Source organism: Capricornis sumatraensis, chromosome 5 (assembly GCF_032405125.1).
Source record: "Capricornis sumatraensis isolate serow.1 chromosome 5, serow.2, whole genome shotgun sequence".
NCBI classification, from domain to species: Eukaryota; Metazoa; Chordata; class Mammalia; order Artiodactyla; family Bovidae; genus Capricornis; species Capricornis sumatraensis.
The window spans coordinates 60,903,429-60,917,972 of NC_091073.1; the positions used below are offsets into that span (position 1 = coordinate 60,903,429).

Consider the following 14,544-nt stretch of genomic DNA (forward strand, 5'->3'; position numbering starts at 1 on the left):
AAGAGTCGGACACGACTGAGTGACTGAACTGATCCTGTGAAAAACGGTATCACAAATTTCTCTGTGAAGATTTCCCCATCCCAGTGCCAGCCCCTCACTGTCCATACCAGAAAGAGAATGACAACTTTCAGTAATACAGGAGACAGGCTGGCCCCATGAGTCTACACAACCAAACCTTACTACCTAGGTTAGTTAGCTACCATTGGTTTCCCATATATTTGCCTTCCTACAGTTCACTGCCCCTGTGTGTGTGAAGTCGCTCAGTCGTGTCCAACTCTTTGTGACCCCATGGACTGTAGCCTACCAGGTTCCTACATCCATGGGATTTTCCAGGCAAGAATACTGGAGTGGCTTGGCATTTCCTTCTCCAGGAGATCTTCCCAACCCAGGGATTGAACCTGGGTCTCTTGCATTATAGGCAGACGCTTTACCGTCTGAGCCACCAAGGAAGCTCCTAGAAGCTCCCAAGTCCTTTCCATTTGTCTTCGCATTTCTAAGAGTGTCATGCCCTACTGACTGAGCTAGCCACGCACCCTTGACAATTTTTAAATGTAACCTTTGGTTCAAATGATATAAAACCTCCAAGTTTAAGCTGTTTCTTTGTGAGTTTTCTCTCTTTCTGGGAAACTCCCTCATCACGTAAAACTTGTAACATCAAAGAAACTTGCATGTCTTTTCTCATTTTAATATGTCTGTTATCAGACTATTGTGCAGACCCAGCCAGAGAATTGAAGAGGGTAAAGAATTTTACTCCCCACAATTTTTGCATTCTTGCCAAGTTTAGAAATAGCAATGATGGGAAGGCAGCCACAAGTCTGTTGTGAGATCTTTCTCTCCCACCTTGACTCTTAACACCCCTTAACTTCCATTTCCCCTTTCAACCCTCTGTCTTCAACATTCCCTGATCCATGGAACCTGGGCTTTAAATAATGACACAGTGGCTCCTACTGTTGCCTTTTGCTGTGGAATAGCTTGGGCGTGTGAAGCCTGCCATGTAAGGGGAGTTTTTCCTTCATCCCCCGCAGTTTGTTTCAGCTGGAAAATGTCCTCAGCAGGCTCCTGAACTAAAGCTGTTGTTGACATTTCTGCAGCTTGAATTTCTAGGTGTATTAGGATTAGTTTCAGATATGAATGATAGAAAATCCAAAACAACAGGGAGAAGGTTGAAGTTTACTTTGCTCACATAAATGTCAGGTCAGCATTCCAGTGCTGGTGTATCCTCCCAGCTACACTATAGCTCCAGCTCCAGCTCACTGTCCCACATGCAGACATCTACATCCTAAGCAAAAGAAGGTAGGAAAGGATGAAAGTAAAGCAAAGGGTGCTTCTGTCCAGTTTCTTAAGGAAGACATGTACAGGCATACCTTGGAGACACTGTGGGTTTGGTTCCAGACCACTGCAACAAAGTGAGTATTGCGAGAAAGCAGGTCGCATGAATTGTTTGATTTCCCTGTGCATATAAAAGTTGTGTTTACACTATACTAAGTGTGTAGTAGCGTTATGTCTAAAAAAACAATGTACATACCTTAATTTAAAAATACTGCTAAAAAATGCTAACCATCATCTGTGAGTCATAATCTTTTTGCTGGTGGAAGGTGTTACCTTCATATTGATGGTACTGACTGATTAGGGTGATGGCTGTTGAAAGTTGGGCCGGCTTGAAATAGGACAACAATGAAGTTTGACTCATTGACTCCTTTCATGAATCCTTTCTCTGCAGCATAAAATGCTGTTTAGATAGCATTTTATCCATAGAATTTCTTTCAAAATTGGAGTCAATCCACTCAAGCCCTGCTGCTGTGTATGAACTAAATTTATGTAATATTTTAAATCTTCTGTTGTAATTTCAACAATCTTCACAGCATCTTCACCAGGAACAGACTCCATCTCAAGACACAACTTTCATTGCTCATCCTTAAGGAGCAACTTCACTTCTATTCATGTTTTACATGAGGTTGTGGCAGTTCAGTCACATCTTCAGGCTCCACTTCCAATTCTAGTTGTCTTGCTATTCCCACCACATATGCAGTTATCTCCTCCACTGAAGTCCTGAACTCCTCAGTCATCCATGAGGACTGGAATCTTCTTTCAATCTCCTGTTAATGTTGATATTTTGACCTCTTCCCAGAAATCACAAATACTCTTAGTGAATGCTGAATCCCTTCCAGAAGGATTCAACTGGCTTTGCCCAGATCCATTAGAAGAATCACTATCTTTAGCAGCTATAGTCTTAGAAAATGCATTTCTTAATAATTAGACTTGAAAGTTGAAATGACTCTGATCTATGGGCTGCAGAATGGATGCTGGGTTAGCAGATATCAAAATAACACTGATCTGGTTGCACATCTCCATCAGAGCTCTCGGGTGACCAGGTGTATTGTCAGTGAACACTAATATTTTGAAAGGAATCTTTTTTTCTAGGCAGATCTAAAGAGTGGGCTCAAAATACTCAGTCAAACGTGTTGTAAAACAGCTGCGCTGTCACGCAGGCTTTTTGTTCCATTTACAGAGCACAGGTAGTGTAGACTTCACATAATTCTTAAGAACCCCACATTTTTCAGAATGGTAAATGTGCATTGGTTTCAACTTAAAGTCACATGATGCATTAACCCAAACAGAAGAGTCAGTTTGTTCTTTGAAGGCTTGAAGCCAGGCATTGACATCTTTCTTCCAGCTATGAAAGTCCTGGATGCCATCTTCTTCCAATAGAAGGCTGCTCTGTCTACACTCAAATCTGTTGTTTAGAATAGTCACCTTGGTAAATTATCTTAGCTAGATCTTCTGGATACCTTGCAACAGCTTCTACATCAGCACTTGCTGCTTCACCTTGCACTTTGATGTGATGAGTTCAGTTCAGTTCAGTCGCTCAGTCATGTCCGACTCTTTGCGACCCCATGAATTGCAGCACGCCAGTCCTCTCTGTCCATCACCAACTCCCGGAGTTCACTCAGACTCACGTCCATCGAGTCGGTGATGCCATCCAGCCATCTCATCCTCGGTCATCCCCTTCTCCTCATGCCCCCAATCCTTCCCAGCATCACAGTCTTTTCCAATGAGTTAACTCTTCACATGAGGTGGCCAAAGTACTGGAGCTTCAGCTTTAGCATCATTCCCTCCAAAGAAATCCCAGGGTTGATCTCCTTCAGAATGGACTGGTTGGATCTCCTTGCAGTCCAAGGGACTCTCAAGAGACTTCTCCAACACCACAGTTCAAAAGCATCAATTCTTCAGCAGTCAGCCTTCTTCACAGTCCAACTCTCACATCCATACATGACCACAGGAAAAACCATAGCCTTGACTAGATGGACCTTAGTCGGCAAAGTAATGTCTCTGCTTTTGAATATACTATCTAGATTGGTCATAACTTTTCTTCCAAGGAGTAAGCATCTTTTATTTTCATGGCTGCAGTCACCATCTGCAGTGATTTTGGAGCCCCCCAAAATAAAGTCTGACACTGTTTCTACTGTTTCCCCATCTACTTCCCATGAAGTGATGGGACCAGAAGCCATGATCTTCGTTTTCTGAATGTTGAGCTTTAAGCCAACTTTTTCCACTCTCCTCTTCCACTTTCATCAAGGGGCTTTTTAGTTCCTCTTCACTTTCTGCCATAAGGGTGGTATCATCTGTATATCTGAGGTTATTGATATTTCTCCTGGCAATCTTGATTCCAGCTTGTGCTTCTTCCAGTCCAGCGTTTCTCATGATGTACTCTGCATATAAGTTAAATAAGCAGGGTGACAATATACAGCCTTAACGTACTCTTTTTCCTATTTGGAACCAGTCTGTTGTTCCATGTCCAGTTCTAACTGTTGCTTCCTGACCTGCATACAGATTTCTCAAGAGGCAGGTCAGGCGGTCTGGTATTCCCATCTCTTTCAGAATTTGCCACAGTTTATTGTGATCCACACAGTCAAAGGCTTTGGCATAGTCAATAAAGCAGAAATAGATGTTTTTCTGGAACTCTCTTGCTTTTTCCATGATCCAGCGGATGTTGGCAATTTGATCTCTGGTTCCTCTGCCTTTTCTAAAACCAGCTGGAACATCAGGGAGTTTGCGGTTCACATATTGCTGAATCCTGGGTTGGAGAATTTTGAGCATTACTTTACTAGCATGTGAGATGAGTGCAATTGTGCGGTAGTATGAGCATTCTTTGGCATTGCCTTCCTTTGGAATTGGAATGAAAACTGACCTTTTCCAGTCCTGTGGCCACTGCTGAGTTTTCCAAGTTTGCTGGCATATTGAGTGCAGCACTTTCACAGCATCATCTTTCAGCATTTGAAATAGCTCAACTGGAATTCCATCACCTCCACTAGCTTTATTCGTAGTGATGCTTTCTAAGGCCCACTTGACTTCACATTCCAGGATGTCTGGCTATAGGTTAGTGATCACATCATCATGATTATCTGGGTTGTGAAGATCCTTTTTTGTACAGTTCTTCCGTGTATTCTTGCCACCTCTTCTTAGTATCTTCTGCTTCTGTTAGGTCCAGGCCATTTCTGTCCTTTATTAAGCCCATCTTTGCATGAAATGTTCCCTTGGTATCTCTAATTTTCTTGAAGAGATCTCTAGTCTTTCCCATTCTGTTCTTTTCCTCTTTTTTTTGCATTGATCGCTGAAGAAGGCTTTCTTATCTCTTCTTGCTATTCTCTGGAACTCTGCATTCAGATGCTTATATCTTTCCTTTTCTCCTTTGCTTTTCGCCTCTCTTCTTTTCACAGCTATTTGTAAGGCCTCCCCAGACAGCCATGTTGCTTTTTTGCATTTCTTTTCCATGGGGATGCTCTTGATCCCTGTCTCCTGTACAATGTCACGAACCTCATTCCATAGTTCATCAGGCACTCTATCTATCAGATCTAGGCCCTTAAATCTATTTCTCACTTCCACTGTATAATCATACAGGATTTGATTTAGGTTATACCTGAATGGTCTAGCGGTTTTCCCTACTTTCTTCAATTTAAGTCTGAATTTGGCAATAAGAAGTTCATGATCTGAGCCACAATCAGCTCCTGGTCTTGTTTTTGTTGACTGTATATAGAGCTTCTCCATCTTTGGCTGCAAAGAATATAATCAATCTGATTTCTGTGTTGACCATCTGGTGATGTCCATGTGTAGAGTCTTCTCTTGTGTTGTTGGAAGACAGTGTTTGCTATGACCAGTGCATTTTCTTGGCAAAACTCTATTTGCCCTGCTTCATTCCGCATTCCAAGGCCAAATTTGCCTGTTACTCCAGGTGTTTCTTGACTTCCTACTTTTTCATTCCAGTCCCCTATAATGAAAATGACATCTTTTCTGGGTGTAACTTCTAAGATATTGTAGGTCTTCATAAAACCGTTCAACTTCAGTTTCTTCCGCGTTACTGGTTGACAGAATGTGGTCCACTGGAGAAGGGAACGGCAAGCCACTTCAGCATTCTTGCCTTGAGAACCCCATGAACAGTATGAAAAAGCAAAATGATAGGATACCAAAAGAGGAACTCCCCAGGTCATTAGGTGCCCAATATGCTACTGGAGATCAGTGGAGAAATAACTCCAGAAAGAATGAAGGGATGGAGCCAAAGCAAAAACAATACCCAGCTGTGAATGTGACTGGTGATACAAGCAAAATCCGATGCTGTAAAGAGCAATATTGCATAGGAACCTGGAATGTCAGGGCCATGAATCAAGACAAATTGGAAGTGGTCAAACAAGAGATGGCAAGGGTGAACGTCGACATTCTAGGAATCAGCGAACTAAAATGGACTGGAATGGGTGAATTTACCTCAGATGATCATTATATCTACTACTGCGGGCAGGAATCCCTCAGAAGAAATGGAGTAGCCATCATGGTCAACAAAAGAGTCCGAAATGCAGTACTTGGATGCAATCTCAAAAACGACAGAATGATCTCTGTTCACCTCTAAGGCAAACCATTCAATATCCCAGTTATCCAAGTCTATGCCCCAACCAGTAACACTGAAGAAACTGAAGTTGATGTGATGAGGATGGCTTCTTTCTTTAAACTTCATCAGCCACCCTCTGGCAGTGTCAAACTTCTCATCTGCACGTTCCTCTCCTCTCTCTAGTTTTCAGAGAACTGAAAAGAGTTAGGGCCTTGATGTGGATCAGGCTTTAGCTTCACGGAATATTGTGGCTTGTTTGATCTTCTATCTAGACCATTAAAATGTTCCCTGTACCAGCAGTAAGGCTGTTTTGCCTTATCATGCATGTGTTCACTGGAGTAGCACTTTTCATCTCCTTCAAGAACTTTTCCTTTGTGGTCACAACTTGGCTGTTTGGCAGGCCTAGCTTTTCTATTTCACCTTCCAATGTGCGTTCCTCACTAAGCTTAATAATTTCTAGTTTTTGATTTAAAGTGAGAGACATGTGACTCTTACTTGAACACTTAGAGGCCACTATAGGGCTACTCATTGGCCTATGTTCAACATTGTGTTTCAGGGAATAGGGAGGCCTGAAGAGAGAGAGAGATGGGCTGTTTTGGTGTGCTCATGGCATCTCAAAACAATGACAACAGAAACATCAAAGATCAATGATCACAGATCACCATAACAAATGTAATAATAATGAAAAAGTTTGAAATACTGTGAGCATTACCAAAATGGGAAAGACATGAAGTGAGCAAAAGCTGTTGGACAAATGGAGCTGATAAACTTGATTGATGCAGGACTGCCATGAACATCAATTTGTAGAAAATGCAGTATTTGATAAACGCAATAAGTGAAGTCGCTCAGTCGTGTCTGACTCTTTGCAACCCCATGGACTGTAGCCCATCAGGCTCCTCCATCCATGGGATTCTCCAGGCAAGAGTACTGGAGTGGGGTACCATTTCCTTCTCCAGGACTTCCCAACCCAGGGATCAAACCCAAGTCTCCTGCATCATAGGCAGACACTTTACTGTCTGAGCCATCAGAGAAGTCTAACATAGCAAAATACAACAGAACAAGGACGCCTATTCTCTGTATTGCAAGAGAGGCTGAGAAATGCAGGCTTCATTCTAGGCAGCCATGTACCCAACCAAACATTACTATTATTGTGAAGTGAAAAGGAAAGTGAAAGTCACTTAGTTGTGTCTGACTCTCTGTGTCCCTGCAGCTTGCCAGGCTCCTTTGTCCACATAGCTTAGTTGTGTCCAGCTCTTTGCAACTCTGTAGCTCACCAGGTTCCTCTGTGCACAGAATTCTCCAGGTAAGCATACTGGAGTGGGTTGCCATTCTCTTTTCCAGGAGATCTTACTTGGATCTAACAGAGATCAAACCCAGGTCTCCCTCATTGCAGGTAGATTGTTTACCATCTGAGCTACCAGGGAAATACTATGACTATAAATAAATAAATACTAGAGGGAACTGGACTACTGGACTAAGAGCAGTGTGAGGACACATACCTCTGGCAAGCCTCCTCAGCACACCAGAACTTCTGCTTTTGACTGGCCCAGGCCTCCAGCAGTAATCCTCTCTGCTTAGCCTTTTCAGCAATAGTGGATGTATCCTAGTGCTTGATTTCCTCACTAAACCTTTCTAGGAGGAACAGCCGAGTTTGTCACAGTATAACTTATTTCTTAAGTTGATCCCTTTCCTTCCCTAACACATATAGGCTAATAGTATTTGTTGGATCTGATGCTTCCCTTTTATTTTTTAGAAAACTTAACTCTCCTTTCTGGCCCAGACAGTGTTAACTTTCTCACCTAGATTTTATCTAATGGAGTCTTCTGTTCTGAGAGATAAGTTACTAGATTCTGATCTGCTCAAAGGCAATCATTGTTCAAAAAAACCTCGGGCACTCTCACTTTTCTGAGTTAGATATTCAGCATGGATTTTTTGACTGGGCTAATGGCCAATTCAGGGTTGTATTTATCATTGTCCTGGTTACTCTCTCCTACTATGTTTCACCTTTCTTGTTGCCTTCATTTAGAGTCTTAATTCTCAAAATTTTTCAGGTGTGCTCCCTGTGGGCACAGGCAGCACTAATGCCATGTATAATTATAGTGACATCTGGAAACTCCTTTAATAATCCCATGAATAGTTTACTTGCATTGGACTGCTGTTCTCCTCTCAAATGGTCCAGACGTTCAGGTACATTTGGCACCACTGTCCAGTCTTGAAGGCACAGTTCCCTAGGGGTTCTTTCCAAGGATGCTCTGTGTAGCTCTAATAGAGCACACTGCCCAGTAGTGGCCCATATCTGTGCTCTGTGCTCCCTCTGGGACAGTTGGTACAGTTCGCTGAGACTTTGCCTATATTCTTATTCAATTTCCTTGGAACTAAGTTAATTATTTCTGTCCTTATGTTCCAGATGATCCCACCAAATATCTACCAATTTAAGAAATAACCTCTTACATGAAGGAAACTTGAAGTACAGTATAGTGTCCCTTCAAGTACAGGACAGACGTTGAAGGTCTGTCCTTCAATTTCACTTTTCCGTTAATGTCTATTGAATCTGTTCTGTAAGATCTCAACTTTATCTCCAAAAAAGGTTTCTCCTTCTAAAGCCAAATTATCCGTCATTTATTTGTTCTCATCCTGTCATTGTTCCTGTCCTGAGACTGAAGCATATTCTAGGAACACTCCAGACATTCCTTGATTTCCCGAATGAATCTGGTTTCTAGAGACCCAAGTTTCTAGGCACAGGATAGTTACCTTCTTGACCTTTTTTCTTTTTTAAAAAGACTTATTTATTAATTTTGTGGCTGTGCTGGGTCTCTGTTGCTGCACGCAGGCTTTCTCTAGTTGTGGCAAGTGGGGGCTCTTCTTTATTGTGGTGCACGGGCTTCTCACTGCAGTGGCTTCTCTCATTTCAGAGCACAGGTTCTAGGCGCTCTTGCTTAAGTAGCTGCAGGATGTGGGCACAGCAGATGCAACTGGCAGGCTCTAGAGTGCAGGCTCAGTAGTTGTGGCCCATGGGCTTAGCTGTTCCATTACATGTGGGATCTTCTGGGACCAGGGACTGAACTGGTGTCCCTTGCATTACATGGAGAATTCTTAACCACTGGACCACCAGAGAAGCCTGACTTTTGTTTTATTTAAAACAACCTGTGTCTTTAACTTAGATAGTTTTTTCGTTCAATAAGGGCTCCTATTTATTGTTTGCTGATTTTCAATGAAAAGCCTTGTTATGGGTGCCTGCACGGGGCCTTGGCTAGAGCTCATATAATTTACAATTCTAATCAATTTTGGATCACATGGTGGGAGATTAGTCTTGAGATTCTGCACAGGTCATACCATACAACTTCAAGATTAGTCTTGGGGCAATGCCTACATAAGTTGGCATTAATAACTGAAAACGAGAACTTCAGAATGGAGACACAGATGTAGAGAATGGACTCGTAGACACAGTTGGGGAAGGAGAGGGTGGGAAAATGGAAAGAGTAGCACTGACATATTATACTCGATCATGTGTAAAATGGAGAGCTGGTAGGAAGCTGCTATCAGTTTGGTGCTCTGTGATGCACCAGAGGGGTGGGGAGAGGGGAGGGAGGCTCCCGCCAGAGGGGATATATGTATAATTACGGCTGATTTGAGTTGCTCTATGGTAGAAACCAACACAATATTGTAAAGCAATTTTCTTTCAATTAAAAAATAAATTAAAAAACAAAACTAGAACTTTCAGACTCCAGTGCTCTCGAGCACCCACGCTGTAAAGAACCCATTGGTAAAGAAATGATAGAATTAGAAAATCACCACTGTGCAAGCCCTAAAGAAATATTCTAGATAATATATACCAATGGACACTAAAATGGTTTGATGGCGAACTTTATAATGGTGCATCAGACTGACAGCACCAGATGCAGCAGATTAAACACACTTTTCAACTAGGGACAATGGAAAACGTACGATATTAAGAAGTTATTGTTAATTTTATAAATGTTATAATGGTATTGTGGTCATGTTTATAAAAAAATGATACTTATCTGTTAGCCATGTACACACTGTAGGGGAAAGTGAAGTTGTCTTGAAGTCCATTTTTAAGGAGTTTCAGTTTAGTAACTCTAGGTGGAAAGCAATAATAATAATATAGTCAGATCTTGATTATTCCAAAATAGTGTCCAACGTGTGCATTATCCAGGACTTTGACCATTTTTCCTCTCTTCTGTGGCTCCTCTGCTGGTCACTACATTTACAGTTGACCCAATGTAGTACAGAAAGTATACATCTGTCAAATTTTGTGACTTGTTGGAAGAAGGAAGTCTGTGGGGAAGAAACTGAAACTACTGGTTGAAATCAGGTGTATAAATAATTTGAACATTTCATTTCTTTTTGATTTACATATCTTCCTTATTATAGATAAATATGAGTTACAATGATTATATAATAAAACTTTAGAGCCCAAATACAAAAAGCCTTCATTTTATTTAGTTTCCACTTTACTTTTGGAAAAAAATCATTTTTTAAAAGTTTATTTTACCAAGGACTAATCCTTTGTTGACGTTCAACTTTAAAGTATTCTTTCGTGTCTGTCTCATAGGAGAAAACATGAAACATTGCTTCTGTGGCAGTTTCTTCTAGTTTTTCAAGGACTCATGTAGTAGCAACTGGTTCAAAATACTGCTTTGTTTCAAAGCATGCAGTTTAGATGTATCTTCACTAATGATGGCAATATTTCCATTTTGTTCCTGAGCTGTCAGGTCACTTTCACTGTCAGACAGTGTACACAGCAGAGTGTCATTTTCATAAGTTGGAAAGTAATACCTGAAAACAACCACAAATATACTGAATAACCAAAACTATAGATCATCAAAAATTTCTCAGCAGTTGAATGTACACATTACTATAATTTTGCTAAGTTTCTTTGCCAACAGTTTCAACTACATTTTGCAAAGGCTGTAAAGGAGAGAACTTCTGAATTAATTTTACTTTGACCTTTATTGGCTGACATCAGTCTTACTAGCATCTTTGTTAGCTGGCATTTCAGCCTTTGCTTGATATTTAACATAACAAGATACTATCTTAAAAGGCAGCCTACTCTACTATCAGGCAGATCTAGCTATCAATTTGATACCTCCTTGTATGAAGCTAAAAACGACATTCCTCTCATTTCTATTCAAAGGTTTCAGTTCTCCCCTCGGGACAGCAAATTTCAAATACAGTTACTCTTTCACACACTACTCCTTCAAATATCCAATAAAAACAACTGGTTCCAGGGGTGGGGTTCCCCCCCAATCTAATCATCACTATTCATCATAAATTTAAAAAATCAAAAATATCTATAGCATTTTAAGTCTATTACTCTGGTTCCTTCTCTGGACACACTCTGGAGTTAGTTCTGAAATATAAAGGTTTCGAATTGTATACGAAGAATTATAGGAACTGGGTCTCAGGTTAGTCCAGGGCTGACTCTGTCTCTCATAAATCTGGAATTTTCTAAAGAGGAAAAACTGGAGCTTTTTGCCTACACTCCTGGGGGATCTGATGTAACATCCCCTGAAAACAGAGGAATCTCTCTGAAGCTGAAACCCCACAACCTCCCAAAGGTTCCCTCAACTGAGCTTTTTACAACTGAGATTATCCACAGTGATTTGAGAACCATCTCAGAAGGTGAGACTGGCAAAGGATAGCTGGGAGTCTGAGACCATCTCAACAGGTACATACTAGAAGAACAAATGCTTGATATTTTTAAAAGCGCCAGGATGCAAAATATGCATCAAAAGCCCTAGTAGTGGTATACTGTATGACACAGTAGTTTTATGTTTAGAAGTTTATCTAAATGAAATAATTATGCAAGTGTGCAAAAATGCAGGCATATGCATCTATTTAGAAGAGCAAAACATAAAAATCCTGAACATCTAGCAAATTAGGGTAACATCCATACAATGGAATATTTGGCAACCATTAAAAATGATGCAATAGATGTGTAGTGGATATAGAAGATGCTTTTAAATACTTTCTTAACAAAATATAACTTAAAAATCTATATTTCTGTATCTTTCTATAGTTATCCATATCACTACACCATAAAATTTGAAGTAGTTGATTACATCTGTAACAGGGAGATTATTTTAAAACCAAGGTTTTTGAAGATTTTTACTTTTTACAATAGACTTGCATTTATTTTTTATTTAAATTTAAAGGAATTAAATAAATGGATGACATAATGGAGAAGGAGCAAAGAAATATATGTCTAGTTGAGCAGAACTCACTGTGGTTGATCCCATATCTGTTTTTCAGGAAGCAGTGAAGTATGTTTAGCTTCTTCCATATGAGTCCTTAAGTCTGCTTTGGACCTAAACTTCTCATGGCAGCCATAGCATCTACACTGGTAAATCTGCCTCCGAATGAAATTGACCAATTTCACTTGCTGATAGAAATTTAATCCTGAAAATGATAGTATAAAGAATCATCAGACAACTGGTCAGACCTACTTTTGCACCGCTGCAATTTTTTTTTAAGAACCACTTCTCTTTATTAACCAACATGAAGAGGCAGTGAGGATTTAAAGCATGATAATAGACAGAAAATAATAACAGCCAGTACTTATATAGTGCTTATGTACCAGGCACTGCTCTAATCACTTTTCATGCATTAATACGTTTAATTTCCACAATACCCTACCACATAGGTGTTACCGTATCCACATTATACATCAGGAAGCTGTCCAAGGCTGCAAGGCCAGTAAGTGGTAGAGCCAGGATTTGACACCAGGCTGTTGGCTCCACAGCCATGTTCTTGACTACTAACCTATTACATACACAACACATATACATGTGTATAAGAGCAATAAAGTAAAGCAACGTAAGGCAATGGCACCCCACTCCAGTACTCTTGCCTGGAAAATCCCATGGAGGGAGGAGCCTGGTAGGCTGCAGTCCATGGGGTCACTAAGAGTTGGGCACAACTGAGCGACTTCACTTTCACTTTTCATTTTCATGCATTGGAGAAGGAAATGGCAACCCACTCCAGTGTTCTTGCCTGGAGAATCCCAGGGACAGAGAAGCCTAGTGGGCTGCCGTCTATGGGGTCGCACAGAGTTGGACATGACTGGAGCGACTTAGCAGCAGCAGCAACACTTTCAAGAGTCTAGGAAAGTAGTCGGTGAGTTGAGGGGTGGGCAGTGAGCTTTTTATGGTCTTGGATATATTAGCAAGTCAGTACTTTACGTCTTCATGACACTAATTTTTCTATCACGGTGATCTACTTGGGTACATCTATAACATCTATAAACACTCGAGCTACACTACCAAGCAGAGCAGTAGGTGTCTTTCATACACTATCCATTCTCTATGACATTCTGCTGAGCGGAGGCCCAATGTCACACAGCTAGTAAGTGCTGCAGCTGGGCTGTGAACTCCAGTCTGACTTCAAAATCCATGCTTTTTTCCACTAGCCCCCTCCACTTTACGATAGAAATTAATCATTAACTTGTATGCCCTCCTCCAGGGGATTTTCCCGACCCAGGGATTGAACTCACATCTCTCATGTCTCCTGCACCAGTGTAGGCAGGTTCTTACCACTAGCGCCACTGGGGAAGCCCTGTTTTATTTGACATCATATATGTAGGAAAAAAAACCTATAAATCAAAACCATATTTGAATGTTATAGTTCAGACTGTGAATCACTGTTTCAGGCAGTCCCACTGAGACCATCTGTGGAGAGACACATTTTGGCTTGTACGCTCTCCAATCACAACTGCAGAACACAGGCGTCGTTCACGGGACAGTGTATGAAAAAAAGCAGCATGGAAAACAATTTCCAAATCAAACTTACCAAGTTCTGACTTTATTTTGAGGAGATCAAATTCATGTGCATCCTAAAAAAAAGGAATGAATGTATCTGTGAGCATATAAATTATTTAATCTTTCAGGATGAAAGTATAAACAGACAGGAGTTTGAACACTGAAGGACTCAGTCTCAGTTTATCATCTGTTTTCAAAGTCTTCAAAATCTACATCCAATTGCTTTATAAGGCACAGTTCAAACAAGTCATGTCAATCAGTTAAAACATTTCAGTTGTTCACAGCTTGTATCTCCAGTTTTTATCATTTACTCTATGCATTCTGCAGTCTGACAAAAGGGTCCTCAGTCTCTCGGTAAATGCAGCCCTACTATACTGTGTGTCTGGACTAGAATTATGACTAAAGGTCCTTTGCTTCACAAGTAGATAGGTAATTTTAAATATTCTGCTTTTCCTTTTATATTGTCAAATATGGTGTTTAAACCTGCAAGTTTCTCCTCACTCATATCTTCCCACAAATTACATGTCTTTTGACTTTTACGATGCACAGGCTTATTTTTATTCTGTTCCATTCCTGCAATTGCCCATCTGGGTAAATGCTTCAACTTACAAGCTTACAGAGAATAAAGACCATCTAACTCTCTGTGAAGGCATTCAGTGTAGCACCACAGGCAGGATAGTTAAGAATTCCATGATATGTTATCACTGAAAGTGACTCAGCAGAGGTTGAGGACACCAGTCAAGGATCCTGAAAAGGGAATTCTTACACAGGATAGAAGGGCTAAGGCACCTTTCAATTCAGAGATTAGGATATTTAAGACTGGCAACTATACACACGTACTAGCGACAACCTGCTTCAGACAAAATGATTCTCCTTTCTCTTGAG

General features: G+C 40.7%; 1 protein-coding gene and 1 non-coding gene across 3 annotated transcripts in view; both read right to left on the reverse strand.

Moving 5' to 3' along the window:
- Window positions 1–377: 377 nt before the first annotated feature.
- Window positions 378–449, reverse strand: TRNAY-AUA (transfer RNA tyrosine (anticodon AUA)). Its single transcript has one exon. It is a non-coding gene; the product is annotated as a tRNA-Tyr (tRNA).
- A 9,896-nt stretch (window positions 450–10,345) lies between these two features.
- ZNF277 (zinc finger protein 277) overlaps window positions 10,346–14,544 on the reverse strand; it is a 134,308-nt gene continuing 130,109 nt past the window's right edge. For both annotated transcript variants that reach the window (XM_068973177.1, XM_068973176.1), the window contains 3 exons: window positions 13,691–13,733; window positions 12,127–12,301; window positions 10,346–10,678 (listed from right to left, as the gene is read on the reverse strand). In XM_068973177.1, coding sequence (XP_068829278.1) covers window positions 10,492–10,678; window positions 12,127–12,301; window positions 13,691–13,733 — 405 coding nt within the window. In that variant the 3' untranslated portion in view covers window positions 10,346–10,491. The remainder of the gene's footprint in view (window positions 10,679–12,126; window positions 12,302–13,690; window positions 13,734–14,544) is intronic.